This window comes from Macaca fascicularis, chromosome 19, assembly GCF_037993035.2.
Source record: "Macaca fascicularis isolate 582-1 chromosome 19, T2T-MFA8v1.1".
In the NCBI taxonomy this organism is placed as follows: Eukaryota; Metazoa; Chordata; class Mammalia; order Primates; family Cercopithecidae; genus Macaca; species Macaca fascicularis.
In genome coordinates this window covers 6,037,197-6,059,847 of record NC_088393.1, presented here as the reverse complement: position 1 = coordinate 6,059,847, position 22,651 = coordinate 6,037,197, and the positions used below count along the sequence as shown (strand labels likewise).

The 22,651-nt window shown below is 53.5% G+C and overlaps 2 protein-coding genes across 17 annotated transcripts in view; one reads left to right on the top strand and one right to left on the bottom strand.

Moving 5' to 3' along the window:
- The window catches only part of PTPRS (protein tyrosine phosphatase receptor type S), a 134,627-nt gene that overhangs the window by 55,455 nt on the left and 56,521 nt on the right, over positions 1–22,651 (top strand). For all 16 annotated transcript variants that reach the window (XM_065535150.1, XM_065535149.1, XM_005587609.4 and 13 more), the window contains exons 3-5: positions 11,003–11,148; positions 11,758–11,899; positions 20,031–20,219. In XM_065535150.1, the coding sequence (XP_065391222.1) occupies positions 11,003–11,148; positions 11,758–11,899; positions 20,031–20,219 (477 nt within the window). The remainder of the gene's footprint in view (positions 1–11,002; positions 11,149–11,757; positions 11,900–20,030; positions 20,220–22,651) is intronic.
- LOC102123756 (large ribosomal subunit protein eL32-like) lies at positions 7,214–7,798 on the bottom strand (the record flags this gene model as incomplete). The annotated part of the gene is made up of 1 exon (XM_045380461.3): positions 7,214–7,798. A coding segment is annotated over one exon (492 nt), but the record flags the coding sequence as incomplete, so codon positions are not given.

Below are 22,651 nucleotides of genomic sequence, written 5' to 3'. Positions count from 1 at the left end.
ATCTCCTGACCTCATCATGATCCTCCTGCCTTGGCCTCCCAAAGTGCTGGGATTACAGGCATGAGCCACTGAGCCCGGCCGGCTTGGCTAATTTTTTAAATTTCTTGGAGAGATGGAGTTCTTACTATGTTGCCCGAACCGGTCTCAAACTCGTGGGCTTAAGCAGTCCTCCACCCCAGCCTCCTAAAATACTGGGATTACAGGCCTGAGCCCCAGTGCCTGGCCTGGCTAATTTTTTAGATTTCTTACAGAGACAGAGTTTTTACTGTGTTGCCCAGGCTGGTCTCAAACTCCTAGATTTAAGCGATCCTCCCAACTCAGCCTCCCAAAGTGCTGGGATTACAAGCGTGAGCCACTGTGCCCGACCAGAAGTGGCCATTTGAACCTGAGCTGCCTGGTCCCACAGGCCAAGTTCCCCATGACCACACTCCCTCAGGGACCAGAAGCTAGGTATAGCTGCGCCGTGATCTGTTTCCGGCCGCCTCCAGGGCCTGAGTCTTCCTGGCCTCTCTCCCCTGCATTGGGGATGTCTGGCCTTCAGTACTGACCCCTTTCAGTTTTTCTTTTCTTTTCTTTTTTTTTTTTTTTGAAATGGAGTCTCGCTCTGTCGTCCAGGCTGGAGTGCAATGGTGCAATCTCGGCTCACTGCAACCTCCGCCTCCCAGGTTCAAGCGATTCTCGTGCCTCAGTCTCCCGAGTAGCTGGAATTACTGCCACCTACCACCATGCCCAGCTCATTTTTGTACTTTTTTTTTTTTTTTTTTTTTATTTGAGACGGAGTCTTGCTCTGTCGCCCAGGCTGGAGTGCAGTGGCCGGATCTCAGCTCACTGCAAGCTCCGCCTCCCGGGTTTACGCCATTCTCCTGCCTCAGCCTCCCGAGTAGCTGGGACTACAGGTGCCCGCCACCTCGCCCGGCTAGTTTTTTTGTATATTTTTAGTAGAGACGGGGTTTCACCATGTTAGCCAGGATGGTCTCGATCTCCTGACCTCGTGATCCGCCCGTCTCGGCCTCCCAAAGTGCTGGGATTACAGGCTTGAGCCACCGCGCCCGGCCCATTTTTGTATTTTTAGTAGAGATGGGGTTTCACCACATTAGCTAGGCTGGTCTTGAACTCCTGACCTCAGGTGATCTGCCCACCTCAGCCTCCCAGAGTACCAGGATTCCAGGCGAAAGTGCTGGGATTCCAGGCGAAAGTGCCGGGATTCCAGGCAAAAGTGCTGGGATTCCAGGTGGAAGGGAACAATTTCTGCTCTAGAAACCACTTCAGGTCCAGTGGGGCCTTCCCAGGATGCCGTGGGGCTGGCCCCGGGCAGGGTTGGAGGGGACAGGGTGGGTGGGTCACCAGCTCTGGCACTGAATTCTTGTCTGCAGAATCTGAAATGGAAAAACAGAGATGGCGCCAAGCCAGGCCACAGAGCGGGAGGCTCAGGCCCGTTGCCTCCAGAGAGAGCCGGGTTCCCTTCCCAGCTTTTTTGATACTGGCAGCACCACCTGAACTTCTGTCTCTTCATCTGAGAAACAGGGACATCCACGGTACTTGTGGTCAATAAAAACCCACAGCCCCATTTATCCAGCCTGCGTTATTTTCAGGGCACTGGAGCCAGATAGGCCTGGGTTGGAATCCTGTCTCTGCCTATCACACGCCGTGTGACTAAAAGGCAGATCCCTTGTCTCTCTTTTTTTTTTTTTTTTTTTTTTTGAGATGAAGTCTTGTTCTGTTGTTCTGTTGCCCACGCTGGAGTGCAGTGGCACAATCTCGGCTCCCACTGCAACCTCTGCCTCCCGGGTTCAAGCGATTCTCCTGCCTCAGCCTCCAAGTAGCTGGGATTACAGGCGCGCACCACCACGCCTGGCTAATTTTTGTATTTTTGGTAGAGGTGGGGTTTTGCCGTGTTAGCAAGGCTGGTCTTGAACTCCTGACCTCAGGTGATCTGCCCGCCTCAGCCTCCCAAAGTGCCGGGATTATAGGTTGAGCCGCCGCGCCCAGCCTCTTCACCTGTCTGAGCCTCAGTTTGGCTCCTCCTGGCCACAGGCATAAAACTTAGCGCATGGCGTGTCTTTGTGCCTCTCGAGCTGCAGGTGCGGCCCTCTTAAGTCCCGAAGGTGTCCTTCCTGTGTCTCTGCTCCTTTGCTGAGAAAAAGGTGGGGAGCTTTGTCCAAAGGAGCGATTGCAAGCATCCGCAAGACATTTTCTGACGGGGAACGCGGTGGGCAGGGACAGCTCTTCCAGGCTGGCTTGGATCCCAAAGCTGCCTGGAGAAGACGGAGAGGGTGTTTGATCTGCAGGGGTGGGGGTGCTTCCGAGAGGTAGAACCCCTCCAAATCTGAGAGCAGGCAGTGATGTTGGGAGCTCCGTTTTCTCAAGGCTCACCAGACACCGAGAGGAAGTCTGAGGTCCCAGGGAACTGAGGCTGTCCCTTGGCCTTTCTGCTGAGAGCCACACAAGGGGGTATTTCAGCCCAGTGTTCTGGGGACGCCCAGGCTGCGGTGGCATAAGGGACTCCTGACCGGGCCTGCAGTAACCCAAGAAAGCTCCCCAGGGGAGGTGCTGGCCGAGCTGAGGTTGAAGCTGCCAGACGAGAGGAGGAGGAAGGGACCCCGGGAGGAAGGAACAACACAGACAGTGGCTGATTGTAGCACCCGCCCGGTCTTGCTCGCTGGAGTGGAGCGGCAAGGGGTGTGTTCGGGCTCTAGGTCAGACAGGCAGCTGGATGCGTCTCTACCCGCAGCCCGCTTCTGCCCTTCCTTCCAGCAGCTCCAGAGGGAGGGATTTTACCAGAAGTAACATTCTTGACCCAGCCACAGTGACTTTTCCTCATGTCCTTGGCTGAGGACTCATGGCCCCGGGTCACCATTCCTGAGGCCAGAAGGAGGGGGCAGGCCCAGGCTCAATGTGGAGCAAAACATCTGCCCTAATCAGGCTCAAGGTCTGGATGTGGAAGGAGAGTAAGATGTCGGCTTGGAGGCAGAAACCCGGGTTCAAATTCCAGTGTTGTTTTTTCTGAGCTCTGTGATATTTTTTTGTCGTGGTTTGTGTTTTGAGACAGAGTCTTGCCCTGTCACCCAGGCTGGAGTGCAATGGCGTGATCTCAGCTCACTGCAACCTCTGTCTCCCGGATTCAAGGAATTCTCCTGCCTCAGCCTCCCGGGTAGCTGAGGTTACAGGTGCCTGCCACCACGCCAGGCTAATTTTTGTATTTTTAGTAGAGATGGGGTTTCACCATGTTTTTCAAGCTGGTCTCGAACTCCCAACCTCGGGTGATCCTCCCGCTTTGGCCTCCCAAACTGCTGGGATTATAGGCGTGAGCTACCACGCCCAGCTTCTGAGCTCTGAGCTCTGTGAACCCATTAACATTCCTGAATCTGTACAGTGGGACTGGCTGTTGCTTCATCAGAGGGATAAATAAGAGTTGAGGGGCCAGGCGCGGCACCTCACATCTGTAATTCCAGCACTTTGGGAGACCGAGGTGGGTGGATCATTTGAGGTCAGGAGTTCGAGACCAGCCTGGCCAACATGCTGAAACCCTGTCTCTACTAAAAATACTAAAATCAGCCGGGCGTGGTGGTGGGCGCCAGTAATCCCAGCTACTCTAGAGGCTGAGGCAGGAGAATGGTATGAATCCGGGAGGCAGAGGTTGCAGTGAGCCAAGATTGCGCCACTGCATTCCAGCCTGAGCAACAGAGCGAGACTCCATCTCAAAAAAAAAAAAAAAAAAAAAAAAAAAAGGGTTAAGGGAGGTCGTGCATTCCTGTACATGGTGGTTCTAGTGACTTTTTTTTTTTTTTTTGAGATGGAGTTTTGTCACCCACGCTGGAATGCAATGGCATGATCTCGGCTCATTGTAACCTCTGCCTCCTGGGTTCAAACGATTCTCCTGCCTCAGCCTCCCGAGTAGCTGGGATTACAGGCACCTGCCACCACGCCCGGCTGATTTTTGTATTTTTTAGTAGAGACAGGGTTTCATCATGTTGGCCAGGCTGGTCCTGAACTCCTGACCTCAGGTAATCCAATCCTCTCCCAAAGTGCTGGGATTATAGGCATGAACCACTGCGCCCAACCAGGTCTAGTGACTTTTGGGACAGATGCTCAAAGCAGACACATATGGTCATATAAACAGGAGCAGAGCCTTGAGTGAGGGAGGTTAGGCTGGTCAGGCCACTGGAGCAGGAACTCTGTTTTGTTTAAAGCCCACCCCGAGCTATGGATGGGTAGGCGTTGGGGCCCACAGGGACCTACACTTGGAACCTCAGGCCTTCTTAAGGCCTCTCTGGACTTCTGAATAGCTGGAACTTTCCAGAACTTTTCTGGTCAATCTGTGTGGCCCCTGGACTCACTCCACCCATTTCCAGCTGGTAGTAGAGGCTCAAAGTCCTAGCGTTGCTCAAGTTTGAGTTGTTAGACCTCTGCCTCTCCTCAGACCCCAAACTTTTACTTAAAACAAAGTTGTGCTCCATTTTCTCTTTAATCAGCTCACTTTTTTGTTTAAGCAATTTTTTTTTTTTTTTAACAGACGGAGTGTCGCTCTGTCACCCAGGCTGGAGTGCAGTGGCGCGATCTTGGCTCACTGCAAGCTCTGCCTGCTGGGTTTACCCGCCATTCTCTGGCCTCAGCCTCCTGAGTAGCTAGGACGACAGGCGCCCGCCACCATGCCTGGCTAGTTTTTATATTTTTGTTAGAGATGGGGTTTCACCCTGCTAGCCAGGATGGTCTCGATCTCCTGACCTCGTGATCCGCCCGCCTCGGATTCCCAAAGTGCTGGGATTACAGGCGTGAGCCACCACACCTGGCCTGCTTAAGCAATTTTATAGTTTAAAATAACTTCAGGCCAGGCGCTGTGGCTCACACCTGTAATCCCAGCACTTTGGGAGGCTGAGGCGGGCAGATCATGAGGTCAGGAGATCGAGACCATCCTTGCCAACACGGTGAAACCCCCTTTCTATGAAAAATACAAAAAAATTAGCCAGGCATGGTGGCGGGTGCCTTTAGTCCCAGCTACTCGGGAGGCTGAGGCAGGAGAATGGCGTGAATCCGGGAGGCAGAGCTTACAGAGAGTCCAGCCTGGGCGACAGAGTGAGACTCTGTCTCAAAAAAAAAAGTAAAAATAAACAACTTCAGCTGGGCATGGTGGCTCACACCGCTAATCCCAGAGCTTTGGGAGACTGAGATGGGAGGTTTGCTTGCGCTCAGGAGTTCCAGACCAGCCTGGGAAACATAGCGAGACCCTGTCTCTAGAACAGATTAAAAATTAGCTGCGTGTGGTGGCAAGCGCCTGTGGTCCCAATTACCCAGGAGACTGAGGCCAGAGGATCCCTGGAGCCCAGGAGTTTGAGGCTGCAGTGAGCTATGATTGCACCACTGTACTCCAGCCTTGGGTGAGCGTGAGACCCTGTCTCTGCTAAAGAAAAAAAAAAAAACAAAACACTAAGAAAAATTAAAAATAATAAAAATAACTTCTTCAATTTGTCTTTAGTTCTTTTTTTTTTTTGAGACGGAGTCTCGCTCTGTCGCCCAGGCTGGAGTGCAGTGACCGGATCTCGGCTCACTGCAAGCCCTGCCTCCCGGGTTCACGCCATTCTCCTGCCTCAGCCTCCCGAGTGGCTGGGACTACAGGCGCCCGCCACCTTGCCCAGCTAGTTTTTATGTACTTTTTAGTAGAGACAGGGTTTCACCGTGTTAGCCAGGATGGTCTCGATCTCCTGACCTCGTGATCCGCCCGTCTCGGCCTCCCAAAGTGCTGGGATTACAGGCTTGAGCCACCGCGCCCGGCCTGTCTTTAGTTCTAAATCTAAAAAGGTACCAAAGTGAAAGTCTCTGTCCCTGTGTCCAGCCACTCATCTCCCTGGAGGCAGTACTGTTTCTACACATACACACAATTGTTCCCTTTTTTCTTTTTTCCTTTTTTTTTTTTTTTTTTGAGACAGAGTTTTGGTATGTCGCCCAGGCTGGAGTGCAGTGGTGCGATCTCAGCTCACTGCAACTTCCACCTTCTGGGTTCAAGCGATTCTTCTGCCTCAGCCTCCTGAGTAGCTGGGATTACAGGCACGCACCACCAAGCCTGGCTAATTTTTGTATTTTTAGCAGAGATGAGGTTTTCACCATGTTGGTCAGGCTGGTCTCGAACTCCTAATCTAGAGAGCCCACCTCAGCCTCTCAAAGTGCTGGAATTACAGGCATGAGCCACCACGCCCCGCCCTTTTTCATTTTAAAAAATCATGCAACTATACTTTATTTGCTATACTTTATTACCTCTTGCTTATACACACCCCCTCCATTTAACAGTTTATCTTCTTGTTCCTACCCTAGTAGTTTATTTTAAAAAGCATCCTGGCCGGGCGTGGTGGCTCACGCCTGTAATCCCAGCAAGTTGGGAGGCTGAGGCAGGTGGATCACCTGAGGCCAAGAGTTCGAGATGAGCCTGGCCAGCATGGGGAAACCCTGTCTCTACCAAAAATACAAAACTTAGCCGGGCGTGATATGCGCCTGTAATCCCAGCTACTCAGGTGGCTAAGGCGGAAGAGTCTGCTTGAACCAGGGAGGTGGAGGTTGCAGTGAGCCGAGATCGCACCCTGCACTTGAGCCTGGGTGACAGAGTGAGACCCTGCCACAAAAATAAATAAATAAATAAATAAATAAATAAATAAATAAATAAATAAATTAAATAATCAAAAAGCATCCCGAGGCCGGGCGCGGTAGCTCACGCCTGTAATCCCAGCACTTTGGGAGGCCGAGGCGGGCGGATCATGAGGTCAGGAAATCAAGACCATCCTGGCTAACACGTGAAACCCCGTCTCTACTAAAAATCACAAAATATTAGCCGGGTGTGGTGGCAGGCACCTGTAGTCCCAGCTACACGGGAGGCTGAGGCAGGAGAATGGCGTGAACCCGGGAGGCGGAGCTTGCAGTGAGCCGAGATCGCCCCACTGCACTCCAGCCTGGGCGACAGAGCGAGACTCCGTCTCAAAAAAAAAAAAAACAAAAGCATCCCAATGTGAGAGGATCCCTCGAGGACAGGAGTTCGAGACCAGCCTGGGCAACGTGGCAAAACTCAGTACGAAAATTAGCCAGGCGTGATGGCACGTGACTATAGTCGTAGTGACTCAGGAGGCTGAGTTGGGAGGATCGCTTGAACCTGGGAAATTGAGGCTGCAGTGAGCTATGTTCATGCCACTGCACTCCAGCCTGGGCAACAGAGCGAGTCCCTGTCTGAAGCAAAAAGGCATCCTTCCCCCCACCCCCACCCCCTTTTTTTTTTTTTTTGGCAGTTTCTACGTTTATTTAAACACAAAACCTGCACGTGAACTCTCTACTCATTTTCTTCACTGCGCAGCCTGACACTGGGGTGGGTGACTCTGATGGCCAGCTGGGCGGCCCTTTCCACGATGGTTTTGATGGCTTTGCGGTTCTTGGAGGAAGCACTGTGAGCGATCTCAGCACAGGGAGGTTTGTTGCACATCAGCAGCACTTCCAGCTCCTTGACGCTGGGGACCAGGAACTTCCGGAAGCCACAGGGCAGCATGTGCTGTTGGTTTTTGTTGCTCCCATAACCAATGTTGGTCATCAAGATCTGGCCCTTGCACCTTCTGCGAACCCTGTTGTCAGTACCTCTGGGTTTCCGCCAGTTACGCTTAATTTTGACATATTGTTCTGACTGGTGCCAGATGAACCGCTTGGTTCTCTTTTTGACAATCTTGGGCTTCATGAGGGGTCTGAGGCAGCCATGATGCCAAGGAGGAGACGACTGCCATCTCCATAGGCAGTGCCGAGGAAGAGAGGCTTTTCCCCCTTTTTTTTTTTTTTTTTTTTTTTTGAGATGGAGTCTCACTCGGTTGCCCAGGCTGGAGTGCAGTGGCACGATCTCGGCTCACTGCAAGCTCTGCCTCCCGGGTTCACACCTTTCTCCTGCCTCAGCCTCCTGGGTAGCTGGGACTACAGGTGCCCGCCACCACGCCCAGATGATTTTTTGTATTTTTAGTAGAGATGGGGTTTCACCATGTTAGCCAGGATGGTCTCGATTTCCTGACCTCGTGATCCGCCCGCCTCAGCGTCCCAAAGTGCTGGGATTAGAGGCGTGAGCCACCACGCCTGGCCTTTCCCCCTTTTTGTATTTATGTAGTATTCCGCTGCTGCATCGATAGCCTGGCATTCGCTTCATCAGTTCCTTTTTATTGGATATATAGGCTGCTTCCTGAGGACTCTTGTAAGTATGTTGCAGCCCTCAAAACAAAACAAAAAAATTAGCAGGGCATGGTGGCGGGTGCCTGTAGTCCCAGCTACTTGGGAGGTTGAGGCAGGAGAATGGTGTGAACCCGGGAGGCGGAGCTTGCAATGAGCGGAGATCATGCCACTCCACTCCAGCGTGGGTGGCAGAGCAAGACTCTGTCTCAAAAAAAAAAAAAAGAAAAAATCTCAGCAGTAGCTCCATTCATCTTAGGGGATACGTTGTAACATTCCTGTGAACGGAAATGTAGTATCCCTCTGGGAGATGCAAAGGTTACTGTAAAAATAGTCAATAAAAAGGAAACAGTGTTAATGAATTCTCCACAGATATGGTAGCCTGTCCCAGGTGCAGCTGATTGAGGTTACTCTAGGGTGTTAAAACAGGGGTACTCAGCCTGGTGCAGTGGCTCACGCCTGTAATCTCAACACTTTGGGAGGCCGAGGCAGGTGGATCACAAGGCCAGGAGATCGAGACCATCCTGGCTAACACCGTGAAACCCCATCTCTACTAAAAATACAAAAAACATTAGCCGGGCATGGTGGCAGGCGCCTGTAGTCCCAGCTACTTGGGAGGCTGAGGCAGGAGAATAGCGTGAACCCGGGAGGCGGAGCTTGCAGTGAGCCAAGATCATGCCACTGCACTCCAGCCTGGGCGACAGCGAGATTCTGTTTCAACAAAAACAAAAAAACACGCGTACTCCAGGCTGGGTGCAGTGGCTGACACCTGTAATCCCAGCACTTTCGGAGGCCAAGGTAGGTGGATCACTTGAGGTCAGGAGTTCGAGACTACCCTGGCCAACATGGTGAAACCCTATCTCTACTAAAAATACAAAAATTAGCCAGGCATAGTGGTGCGTGCCTATAATCCCTGCTACTCGGGAGGTAGAAGCAGGAGAGTCTCTTGAACCTGAGAGGTGGAGATTGCACTGAGCCGAGATCGCGCCACTGCACTCCAGCCTGGTGACCTGGTGACAGAGCGAGACTTCATCTCAAAAACAAACACACAAAAAACACTCCTACTCCAGACTTTACTGCAGAGACTGAATGAATACATCAGATAGTCATGGAGGGTGAAGAATGTGGGTGTGAAAGCCAGCCTGGGTCAAAGGAGCGTGTTCAGCTCAGCCACTGCCTGGCTGCATGTCCAGCCAAAGCGAGTCCCTTGTCTGATTTATGTCTCAGTTTCCTCCCATATAAAATGGGGATTGCAGAGCCGGGTATGGTGGTTCACACCTATAAATCCAGCAACTTGGGAGCCTGAAGTGGGAGGATTGCTCAAGGCTAGGAGTTTGAGACCAGGCTGGACAACATAGCTACTTGGGAGGCCAAGGTGGGAGGATCACTTGAGGCCAGGAGTTCCAGAGCAGCCTGGGCAACATAGACCCTATCTCTATAAGACGGAGTCTCACTCTGTTGCCCAGGTTGAAGTGCAGTGCCGTGATCTCGGCTCACTGCAGCCTCCATCTCCAAGGTTCAAGCAATTATTCTGCCTCAGCCTGCCAAGCAATTGAGATTACAGGTGCCCACCACTATATCTGGCTAATTTTTGTTTCTTTAGTAGAGATGGGGTTTCACCACGTTGGCCAGGCTGGTCTCGAACTCCTGACCTCAGGTGATCCTCCAGCCTCAGCCTCCCAAAGTGCTGGGATTACAGGTGTGATGGCCTGTACCTGTAGTCCCAGCTACTTGGGAGGCCAAAGTGGGAGGATTGCTTGAGCCTGGGAGGTCTAGGCTGCAGTGAGCCAAGACCGTGCCACTGCACTCCAGTCTGGGTGACAGAGTGAATCCCTATCTCTTTAAAAAAAAAAAAAAAAAAAATAGAAAAGCCCAGGCGCGGTGGCTCACGCCTGTAATCCCAGCACTTTGGGAGGTCGAGGCAGGCGGATCACGAGGTCAGGAGATGGAGACCATCCTGGCTAACATGGTGAAACCCATCTTTACTAAAAATACAAAAAGTCAGGCGTGGTGGTGGGCGCCTGTAGTCCCAGCTACTCAGGAGGCTGAGGCAGGAGAATCACTTGAACCCAGGAGACAGAGGTTGCAGTAAGACGAGATCACACCACTGTGCTCCAGCCTGGGCAGCAGTGCGAGACTCTCTTTGAAAGAGAAAAAAAAAGAAAATGAAGATCAGGATGTCACTGCCCCTGCATGCTGTTGGAGAGGTTAAATATTAAATATTAAATATTACTCCCCCTTTCTGAGCTCCTGCCTCTAGCTCAGACCACTCTCGTGGGCACTGACCCCTTGTGTCCAGCCATGTCCTGGATGCCTCCCAAGAAGCTGGAGCTCTGGGTTCGAATGCTGGCTCTGGCTTCATATCCCATGGTCACCCCCATGCTGCGTGCCTCCGTTTCCTCACGTGTCTCACCAGGGAATTAGACCAAGTTACCATCTGGCAGGTGTTTTCAGGGCCCTCCAGGGTTTGGCTGGTCACCATGGAGGGGGGTTCAGGTGCTGAATTTAGGGACCCCACATCTCACGGGTCTCCCATCTTTCCCAGTGGCAGTGTGTCTGAGCAGGCGTGCCCAGGTGAGGTTGTGTCCACGTGTGGGCAGGTATGGCTGTTGCAGGTGGAAGTGTGGATATGTGGCTACCTGGGTGCCATGGCGGGGGGTGAGGTGGGAGGGTGTTCATTGTCATCCTTGCTTTCCTCCCTCTGTCTCCATTGGCCACGTGGCATTTCTATGGGCAGAGGGTGGAGGGCAGGTTTTCGTGGCTCTGTGGTATCCTAGCCAGATGCCTGGACCCATCAGCTCCCCCCTTCTTTCTGCCGTATCCCCAGAGCCCCCCAGGTTTATCAAAGAACCCAAGGACCAGATCGGTGTGTCCGGGGGTGTGGCCTCTTTCGTGTGTCAAGCCACGGGTGACCCCAAGCCACGAGTGACCTGGAACAAGAAAGGCAAGAAGGTCAACTCTCAGCGCTTTGAGGTGAGTCGGGGTGGGGAGAGGCAGCCCGGGGTCAACGCTCCCCCAAGGCAGGGCCACAGCACCTCAGCCACAGAAGACATCGTGGACACATTCCCCAGGTGGAGCCCAGGCATCGGTGGCCGGGCAAGTGTGGCTATGCAGACTCCAGCTGGGGCCCTGCCTGCCTCACTTGTTCTACCAGCTCCATGCTGTGTGGCCTCAAGCAAAGCCCTGCCCTCTCTGAGTCTTCTTCACAGCTCAGTGTACACAGCACCAGTGCACACAAAAGGAACTTTACAACTCTGAATACGTGCACATGATCACACATGCACATTGCCACATTCCGCATGTCTTCACACGCCTTTGCATGCCTGTCACATGGGCTTGCAAACATTCATCGCAGTCACACATGCACACAACACCCTGTTCTCACATGTACCCAAATCTGGTCTCTGTCTCCCAAGCATTTATACTGGACACCGACACACATGCACATTCAGCCTCCAGCTCTTCTCCCGGTCACCCCCAGGATCATGGGGCTGACTGCCATCCCCCTACAGCCCAGCCTAGACAGGAACCTTCCTGGGGACACCAGCCTCACCCTGTCCTTTTTTCCCCTGCCCACGGCAGACAATTGAGTTTGATGAGAGTGCGGGGGCAGTGCTGAGGATCCAGCCTCTGAGGACACCGCGGGATGAAAACGTGTACGAGTGTGTGGCCCAGAACTCGGTTGGGGAGATTACAGTCCATGCCAAGCTCACTGTCCTCCGAGGTATTGGGCTCCCCAGGGTGGGCGGAGGATGAACCGGGCCCTGGGCTTTGGGGACAAGCACCAAAGGAATACATGAAAGTGAGCCCAAACCTTCCTACTTTGGTTTTTTTGGGAGGACCTTGATCTCCCTTCTTGAACCAGTAACACTCTCAGGGCCCAGAGCCTGCTGGTGGGGATTTATTGTGCCTTTGTAAGAAAGGAAGGAATTGAGAGACTAGAATCATCCTAACTTATAATCTTCATCATGTGCTTCTGATGACAAGAGGTTGATCCAACTCAGATGGGTTCAAGCAAGAAAGATAATTGATGTGCAGAATTAAAATTCCGTGGAGTGGCTGGCTTCAGGTTCAGCTGGATCCAGGGGCTCATTGAATTTTCTCAGAGTTCACTCTCTGTCTCTTGGCTTTGTTTCCTTCTGTATTAATGTTATCCTTAGTGCGACTTCCCCCACCCCCAGTGAACTTGGATCCCATGCCCCTCCCTGAACTAATCACTATGGCTCAGGAGGAACAAACACTCTGATTGGCTGGACTCCTCCCTGGAGCCAAGAGTGAGTGTCATTTCGCCAAAGGAATAAGGATAAACAGGATTGGGCATTGCGGCTCACACCTGCAATCCCAGCACTTTGGGAGGCTGAGGTGGGAGGATCACATGTGAGACCAGACTGGGCAACATAGTGAGACCCCATCGCTACAAAAAATAAAGGATGAACAGATGCTAGGTAGGCAAAAACAGCTGCCCCACTTCCCCAGACATTCACACGGGCCTATGGAGCTGCTTGCTGGCCTTGTTCAGGTGCAATTCTTTTTTTCTTTTTGAGACAGAGTCTTGCTTTGTTGCCCTGGCTGGAGTGCAGTGGCACTATCTCAGCTCACTGCAACCTCCGCCCCCCAGGTTCAAGTAATTCTCCTGCCTCAGCCTCCCGAGTAGCTGGGATTACAGGCACCTGCCACCACAACTGGCTAATTTTTGTATTTTTAGTGGAGACGGGGTTCACCATGTTGGCCAGGCTGGTCTCAAACTCCTGACCTTGTGTGGCCCACCCACCTCGGCCTCCCAAAATGCTGAGATGATAGGCGTGAGTCACTGCATGCAGCCTAAGTGCATTTCTGGAACAAGTCGCAAGGAGTTGATAGGGGGCTGTCTGAATGATGCTGTTTTATAATGAGGAAGCAATTTTGTGAACAGACTCTTGTTCAGCATCATTTCAAACAGCCCCCTACAAACCCCTCGCCCAACCATTCTGTGCTGCCTTCTCCATTGCAATTTGGTTTTAGCACTGGGCCCAGCCTGTGGAGCTCAAGTCCTGGCTGCCACTTGGTTGCTGTGTGACCTAGGGCAAGTTAATGAACCTCTCTGAGCTGCAGCTTTTTCATCTCTAAAGTCGGGCCGGGTGCAGGGGCTCACGCCTGTAATCCCAACACTTTGGGAGACTGAGGCAGGTGAATCACCTGAGGTCAGGAGTTCAAGACCAGCCTGGCTAACATGGTAAAACCCCGTCTCTACTAAAAATACAAAAATTAGCCAGGCAAGGCGACGTGCACCTGTAGTCCCAGCTATTCGGGAGGCTGAGGCAGGAGAATCGCTTGAATCCAAGAGGTGGAGGTTGTAGTGAGCTGAGATCACACCATTGCACCCCAACCTGGGCGACAAGAGCGAAACTCTGTCTCAAAATGAATGAATGAATGAATAAAAATAAAATGGCTGGGCACAATGGCTCATGCCTGTAATCCCAGCACTTTGGGAGGCCAAGGTGGGTCGTGAGGTCAGGAGTTCAAGACCAGCCTGGCCAAGATGGTGAAACCCTGTCTGTACTAAAAATACAAAAATTAGCTGAACGTGATGGCGGGCACCTGTAATCCCAGCTACTCAGGAAGCGGAGGCAGGGGAATCGTTTGAACCCGGGAGGTGGAGGTTGCAGTGAGCCGAGTTGGCGCTGCTGCACTCCAGTCTGGGTGACCAGTGCAAGACTCCGTCTTGGGGAAAACAGAAAAAAAAAAAAAAAAAAAAAAACGGTTAATAATGGTTCTCACCACAAGGGGTAATTCTGTGAACCAGATGAGTGAGTGAGACAGGGAGAGAGATTAGCACAATGCCATATTTGGTCAATTCTACTTCCCCGTTATTACGTTCACCACTATGAAGATTCCGGTTTAGTAAGATGCTTGTTACCAACTCTTCTGCAGCTCTCAAGTGGGTGGGCTATACCTGTCACCCTTAGAGACATCCCAACCATGAGTATGAGCCACTGCCAGCCGTTAGCTTGGAGGTGACCCCTGCATGTCGCTTCCCAAGATGAGGCTATTCCAGTGTCCTCCAGGGCAGCCCAGCTATGGCCAGCTTGGACTGGGAGGGGGTATCACAGCTGCCCTAGGGGTACTTGATTTCAGACTCTGGTCCCATGAAACTGAGACTGGCATCACAGGCGAGTGACCTGTGGAGTCATACAGGCTCCCTCCCTCAGAAAGGCCCCGGGCTTCGGCCTGTAATCCCAGCACTTTGGGAGGCCGAGGCAAGTAGACAACTTGAGGTCAGGAGTTTGAGACCAGCCTGGCCAACATGGGGAAACCCCAGATCTACTAAAAATACAAAAATTAGCCAGGCATGGTGATGTGTACCTGTCATTCTAGCTCCCGGATTCTTGGGAGGCTGAGGTAGGAGGATTGCTTGAACCCGGGAGGCGGAGGCTGCAGTGAGCTGAGATTGCGCCACTGCACTCCAGCCTGGGTGACAGAGGGAGACTCCATCTCAAAAGAAAAGAAAGAAAGGCCCCGTGCTTTTTAAAGCTCTGCTGTTGGCCATGTGCCATGGCTTATACCTGTAATCCCAGCACTTTGGGAGGCCAAAGCAAGAGGATCACTTGAGCCCAGGAGTTGGAGACTAGCCTGGGCAACGTAGAGACCCCATACCCCACTGTCCGAGTCTCTACAAAAAAAAATGTAAAACGTAGCCAGGTGTAGTGGTGCCTGCCTGAAGTCCCAGGTGCTTAGGAGGCTGAGGCAGGAGGATCCCCTGAGCCCCGGAGTTCAAGGCTACAGTGGGCTATGATCACGCCACTGCACCCCAGTCTGGGTGACAAAGCAAGACCCTGTCTCTAAAATGGGGGCGGGGGGAGGAGAAAGAAAAGATAAAACCTCTGCTGTTGCGGTCTGGAAAGTCTTAATACTTTTCTAACAAGAGACCCCCTCATTTCATTTGCCTGAGTCCTGGAGCCCGTCCCGCCGGGGGATGGAGGGAGGAGCAGGGGTGGAGTCAGCCCGCTGTGGCCCGCCCTGCTCCTCCCAGCAGATATTTTTGCCCTGACCTTTCCCGGGCACAGACGGAACAGCCTCCTCTTTTCCCGTGCCAGCCTCCACGCTGAGCACTCAGGGTGTTCAAAGGACAAGCTGTGAAGCCATCAACTGCCTGGTCCCCGGGAGTCTGGGAAAAATGCCCCCTGCATCCATCCACACTCTTTTTTTTTTTTTTTTTTTTTTGACACGGAGTTTTGCTCTTGTTGCCCAGGCTGGAGTGCAATGGCGTGATTTTGGCTCACTGCAGCCTCCACCTCCTGGGTTCAAGCGATTCTCCTGTCTCAGCCTCCTGAGTAGCTGGGACTACAGGCGCCCACCAGCACGCCTGGCTTATTTTTGTATTTTTAGTATACAGGGTTTCGCCATGTTGATCAGACTGGTCTCAAACTCCTGACCTCAGGTGATCCACCTCCTTGGCCTCCCAAAGTGCTGGGATTACAGGCATGAGCCACTGCGCCCAGCCCACACTCTTTTTCTCTCTGCTCTCCAGCTGCCTGGAGGGGCCCGCTTGGGCTGAGAGCTCATCCTTCCTGCCGGGGCCCAGGGCCTCGGATACCGTCCCCGCCCCACCCACCTTGCCACCAGCCCTGAGCTCCAGGCACCCCCGGCCAGTCACTGGCAGTTGGCGGGGGACCATCTGGACTGCCAGGGCCACTCCCTGCCTCCCTCCTCCTCTGCCATCTGATTGTGGACCCCGCACACGCCTCCCGCACTGTTGTTTTAATTAAACTCCGAGGAACTGGGCACAGTGTGGTTCACGATGTACGTTTTCGTTTAATTAGGTGCTCTCGGTAGCATCAGGCGGCCGAGGCCTCCCCCTGCACCCTGGCTGGCTGCTGCCCACACATGCTCACGGGGAGCCCCGCCGGGCCACATGCACATGGGAAGTGCTTACGTGTGAACACTTGTGGGCGCAGGGCAAGCTTGAGCATGTACAAGCGTGAGCACACATACCCACGTATGAATGAAATACAGGGTTCTCGTCCTCATCAAAGCCACCCTCGTAGGCACACGGGCATGCACACACACACACGGGAATGCCCACAGACCCAGCTGTGGGCACCAAGACCAACTGACTGAGGCCCAGTCATTTTGGCCCTAATCTCTGATGATGTCATCAGTAGCCAATCAGAGCCAGTTTCAAGGTCGTCCGGGTCCCTGGCCCAGGAAGGACGGACAAGAGGCCTGAACCTCCTCAGACAGCATCCAGCCACACCCCCTTCAGGGCCCCGATGGGTCCAGACCCGGTTGGGTGGAGGGCTTTTGCAGCCCATCCCGCTCAGCTGCTTCTGAGCTCAGCCAGGCCTGGGTTCAAATCCTTGCTACATGCTGGCTGTGTGACCTGGAACAAGTGTGCGTCTGCCTGGGCCTCCGTTTCCCCCTCTATGAAAAAGGCTTGGAGGAGATCACAGGTTCTGTTGCCTGCACAGTGCCTGGGATGCTGTTAGTGCTCAGGGCTTTCCACTGGGGCTTTTCCCCATCAAGCAGTGACCCCTGGGCTGGAACTGCTGCTCTCTTGTTACACTGGGGAGGCGGGGATTGATTCTGGCTTCACCTCCCTGGATCCTGCCCACCTCTCCCTTGCCCCATCTTGGCCTCCTGCCTTCCTGCTGCTTGCCTGGGGCTCAGTTTCCTCCCAAGTTGGTGGCTTCCTGGCCACCTCTGTCCACAGCCACCCAGCCCTGTGCCCCATGTCCCATCTGGGCCTTTGTAAGCAAATACATGTGTATTCTTTTAAACAAACAGCAACATTGTCTACACCAGGAAGCGCACACTTTTTCTCCAGAGCACCAGAAAGTAAATATTTTTGGCTCTACAGGCTGGACGGTCTCTGTCACAGCAACAACCCAAAACTCTGCCATCGTGGTAGGAAAGCTGAGAAATGAATGGGTGTGGCTGTGTGCCAATAAAACTTTATTTATTTATTTATTTGAGACAGGGTCTCGCTCTGTCACCCAGGCTGGAGTGCAGTGGCGCAATCTCGGCTCGCTGCAAGCTCCGCCTCCCAGGTTCACACCATTCTCCTGCCTCAGCCTCCCAAGTAGCTGGGACTACAGGCGCTCGCCACCACGCCCGGCTAATTTTTTTGTAGTTTTAGTAGAGACGGGGTTTCACCATGTTAGCCAGGATGGTCTTGATCTCCTGACCTCGTGATCCACCCGCCTTGGCCTCCCAAGGTGCTGGGATTACAGGCGTGAGCCACCACGCCCGACCAATAAAACTTTATTAACAAAAACAGCCACAGGGCCACATGTGGCCCTGAAGCCATCATTTGCGGCCCTTTACCCCCTCCCACTCCAGCATTCCTACCAGATACAGACGAGCTGCCTATTTCTTGCACTGCGATTGGTCACTTTTTTGTCACTTGTCCTTTGGAATGGAGTTGGGCGGGGTGGGGGGAGCGGTTATGAGTCTGCTCTACATGGCTGTTTCCTAATTTTTTTTTTTGAGACAGAGTCTTGCTTTGTCACCCAAGCTGGAGTACAGTGGCGTGATCTCGGCTCACTGCAACCTCCACTTCCTGGGTTTAAGTAATTCTTTTGCCTCAGCTTCTCGAGTAGCTGGGATTACAGGTGCCCGCCACCACGCCCGGCTAATTTCTGTATTTTAGTAGAGACGGGGTTTCACCATGTTGGCCAGGCTGGTCTCGAACTCCTCACCTCAGGTGATCCTCCTGCCTTGGCCTCCCACAGTGTTGGGGTCACAGGTGTGAGCCCCTGCGGCCGGCCCATCTTGGTTTGTAGAGCACCCTGGATGCGAGGCAGACTGTCACTCGGCCGGCTCAGCTCATCACCTCAGCCCAGAAGCACGTTCCCACCGGTCAGGGAGCTCTGGGACCAGGAGCTCCCAGGAAGCTGAGTTTCTCCTCCTTGTCCCCCGACCCCATCACCACCAGTCTCCATCTACCATGGAGGGCAGCTAGAACCTCGCCACCCAAGAGGGATACCGAGCGCTGGAGACCTGGGGCCACTCACCGTGCTGGAGGATTGAGTGCTCAACCAGGATTGAGTTGTTTGTTCATTGATTGAGCTCCTACTGTATGCCCGGTTCTGCCCTGGGTGCTAGGGACGCAGATGCATCATTTCAGAGTTCCCTGCTGCAGATAGGACAGTGGGGAGTGTAGGGGCATTTAGAGCAAGGTTGTTGGAGCTAGTCCCAGGTGGTGTTCCAATCAGTAGACAGATGCGGGAACAGGAATTCCAGGCCAAGGGAACAGAACAGGTGACCCGAGGGAGGGGGCTTGATGACTTTGAGAGCCGTGGAGGCCAGCGTGACTGGGCCAGAGAGAAAAAGAGAAGGGAAGGTGGCAGGGGTCGGCAGCAGACAAGCAGCCGGGGCTCCTTCTGAGGGTGGTGGGACCACAGAAGGGTGTACCACGGGGGAGCAGTGTGGTTTATGTTTAGAAAGGCAGGCGGGCGCGGTGGCTCACGCCTGTATTCCAGGCACTTTGGGAGGACAAGGCGGGCGGATCACAAGGTCAGGAGTTCGAGACCAGCCTGGTCAACATGGCAAAACCCCGTCTCTACTAAAAGTACAAAAATTAGCCGGGTGTGGAGTGCATGCCAGTGCCTTCCAGCCTGGCCAACAGAGAGACTCCATCTCAAAAAAAAAAAAAAAGGGTGTCTTCCAGGCCAGGCACAGTGGCTCATACCTGTAAAATACCTGTAATCCCAGTGCTTTGGGAGGCCGAGGTGGGAGGATTCCTTGAGCCCAGGAGTTCGAGACCAATCTGGGCAACATAGTGAGACCATATCTCTATATTTTATTTATTTTATTTTTATTTATTTTTTTTTTTTGAGACCGAGTCTCACTCTGTCGCCCAGGCTAGAGTGCATGGGCGTGATCTCAGCTCACCGCAACCTCCATCTCCCAGGTTCAAGTGATTTTTCTGCCTCAGTCTCCCGAGTAGCTGGGATTACAAGCGTGCACCATCACATCTGGCTAATTTTTGTTTTTAATAGAGATGGGGTTTCACCATGTTGACCAGGCTGGTTCTTAAACTCCTAGCCTTAAGTGATCCACCTACCTCGGCCTCCCAAAGTGCTGGGATTACAGGCATGAGCCACCGCGCCCAGCTGATACATCTATCTGTCTGTCTGTCTGTCTACAAAAATTTTTTAAAAGATAAAAAGAAAGGTGTCCTCAGGCTGCTGTAAATGAACCCACTCAGCGCCGTGGACCCTGGGGCCAGGTTTGTGCTTATACATAGCAGGAGGCAGAGCATCTCTGAGCCCCACCCAGTCCATTCCAGGAGCACCCACCCCCAAGTCATGACAACTTCAGATATCCCCAGACATCGCCCAGTGTCTCCCAGGGCAGCAGAGTCACCCCCCAGTGAGAAATATTCTAGCCTGCTCAGTTCCCTCACACGAGCCTCCCCCTTGTACAGAAGAGGGACCCAGCCAGGTGCAGTGGCTCATGCCTGTAATCTCAGTGCTTTGGGAGGCAGAAGCGGTAGGATTGCTTGGAGCCAGGAGTTTGAGACCAGCCTGGACAACACAGCGAGACCCCCTCTCTACAAAAATTTTAAAAATTAGCCAGGCATGGTGGCACGTGCTTATAGTCCCAGCTATTCAGGAGGCTGAGGCAGGAGGATCACTTGAGCCCAGATCATTGAGACTGCAGTGAGCTATGATTGTGCCACTGCACTTGAGACAGCAAGACCCTGTCTCAAAAAAAAAAGAGAGAACTGACTGTAAAGGATGGCACCCAGGGCTGAGGTCACGCAGCCAGGCAGGAGCCGGACACGTGGCCGGGCACTCCCTGAGCCCCAGGCTGGAGGGGTGGCCGTGCAGTGCTCAGAACCATGCCCATTTCTCTCCCGTCTCTGCCCTCAGAGGACCAGCTGCCCTCCGGCTTCCCCAACATCGACATGGGCCCGCAGTTGAAGGTGGTGGAGCGGACACGGACAGCCACCATGCTCTGTGCGGCCAGCGGCAACCCTGACCCTGAGATCACCTGGTTCAAGGACTTCCTGCCCGTAGATCCTAGTGCCAGCAATGGACGCATCAAACAGCTACGATCGGGTGAGTGTGTGTGGCTGACAGGACGTGGGAGCCTCGGAGGGCAGCAGGGGGCGGGGAGCATCTGCAGGCCCCAAGCTGTGGGGACTACTGGAGGACAGACAGAGACAGTGTGCGGCCATGGCAGGCATTGGCACTGGAGGAGTGGAGGCAAATGTCTTCAAAGCCACACACTGAGGATATTAGGGGGCACAGATGGGCATGAGTACCGGGGAGCTATAGACAGTGGTAGAAGAAGAATGCTTCAACACCTGGCCAGTGAAGATATAATGGTGCAGACATGCACAAGGGTAAGGAGTCATGTAGGGCCATGGTGGGGGGAGAGCATCTCCCATACTCAGGCAGTGAGATCACGACTGTCACCCACAGACTGTTGTGGGTGATAGGAAGCCACTGAGGGGGCTGGGCACAGTGGCTTATGCTTGTAATCCAAGCTCTTTGGGAGGCCAAGGCAGAAGGCTTGCTTGAGGCCAGGAGTTTGAGACCAGCATGGTCTATGTAGCAAGACCCTAGTCTCCAAAAAGAAAGCAAGCAAGCCACCGAGAATGGTGGGTATTGGGAGTGCCCAAGCATTGGGAGACAGACAAGGAGAAGTGTCGGTGAGCCATGGAGGGTGAAAAGGGGAGACCAGCTTCAATGGGTATGTAATAGGGAGCTATGGAAGGTGGCAGAGAGAGAGCATCCTCTATACAGAAGCAGTAGGCATGTCCAGTGAGAATACAATGGGACCCAGACAGGCAGGAGTAGTGGAAGCTATGTAAGGCAATGGTAAGTGTCCAGAGGTGACAGGTAAGGTGATGGGGAGCCATAGAAAACTACAGGGAGAGAATGTCTTCAAGGCTGAGCAGTAAGAACATCATGGGACAAAGACGAGCAGAGGTGATGGCGGGGCTTCAGGTCTGTAATGGGGCACCGGCGGGCAGTCCAGCCTCTCTGTTCAGGCCCTGGGGGAGCTAGGGAGACCTTGGGACACGCAGAGCCTTGGGGATGGGCGGTTCCACCATTGTGTCTCCACAAAGCACCCACGTGGCCCATCTGCGGGTCCATCTGTCTGGGGGACTGTGTCTGCCTGTGTGTCGTCCCCCTGCTTCACGACATGTCCACGTGTGCATGTCTGGGCTCCCCGTGCCGGCCTGGCCTGCCTCCCGCGTGTGGGCACAGGTGTGCAGGCCTCGCCGCTGTCATACATGGGCCTCCCTTCCCCCACCCGGAGCAAAGCGTCTGCCTGCATCTCGGCCACACGTGCACCCACGTTGCAGTCACTCCCGTGCCTGTGCGCACAGGGCGGTGACCCGCGCACGTGCCTCTCAGCCTGCACCTCCCTAGTGCTTGTGCGTGGGGACACGTGGTGGAGCTGTGTCTCCCTACATTGGGAGAGCACACGTGTGGCTGCACATGCGTGTGTGTCTGTGTCATGGATTTACTGTTTTCAGTTGTGCCGGGCTTGACGCCCTGCCTTCATTCAGGTCACTGTTGAGATCACCCTGCACCTTCACACACACACCTCCTTTTGCTTTCTCTCTCCCCTTCCTCCGAGGACCCCGCCACGGAGTACCCCCCTCGCAGCAGTCCCTCCCCAAATCATCCCCAGTGCCCCGCACTCACTGCCCATCCTTGCCCCCCACCAAAGAGCCCACCTACCCGTTCTCCGCTTTCTGCTCCTCCTTAGTGAAAACCAAGCCCCAAAAAAGTTCAGACATGGAGCCCAGAATCTCTTCCCTGGAGAGACTCAGACCTCACACTGCAGGGACAAATTGCCTCCCCTCTCCCAGCCTGGCTGAGGATGTTTGCAGCTCCGAGGCCTCTGCAAGCAGGGGAGCGGTGGCCTCAGTTTCCCCATAAAACATGCCTATTTCCTTGTGTTCTGGTGACCTCTGCAGGATCGAATGTCTAACGCCTGCTAGGTGCTTAGTGAACATAAACCACTTTAGGAACCGTAAGAAATGTTATTATTATTATTATTATTATTCTGAGCGTCCCCCTCTCCTCCCCTGCCCTCCCCTCCTCGATGAGGACACAGGATTCTTCCTAACCACCTGTTAACTTCCTGTTCTCTTTTCTTATCCTCCTGTTGTAAACGTTCAGAAACCTTTGGTAAGTCTGATTTCATCACCACGTCAACAACTAACGCCCCATCCCCTTTGTGCCCCTTCTGCCCCCTTCTCCTCACCAAACTAACAGCCACCGTGATGGTAACTGTGACCCACTCTGCCTGGTATGTTATACTAACGCCCTCTCCCTCCTCCCCAACGAGCCCCTCAGCCCTCCCCAGCTGGGCACTAGTGTACAGCGGAGAAAAAAACCCAAAGGAAAAGAGGAAAAGAGACAAGTCCACAAGGGGCCAGGCAGACCTCAGAGTGGAGGCTGAGGGGGGTTCAGAGGCATCCTCGGGCTCATGGAACTTCGTCCTCCCCCACTTTCTTCTTGGCCTTAGC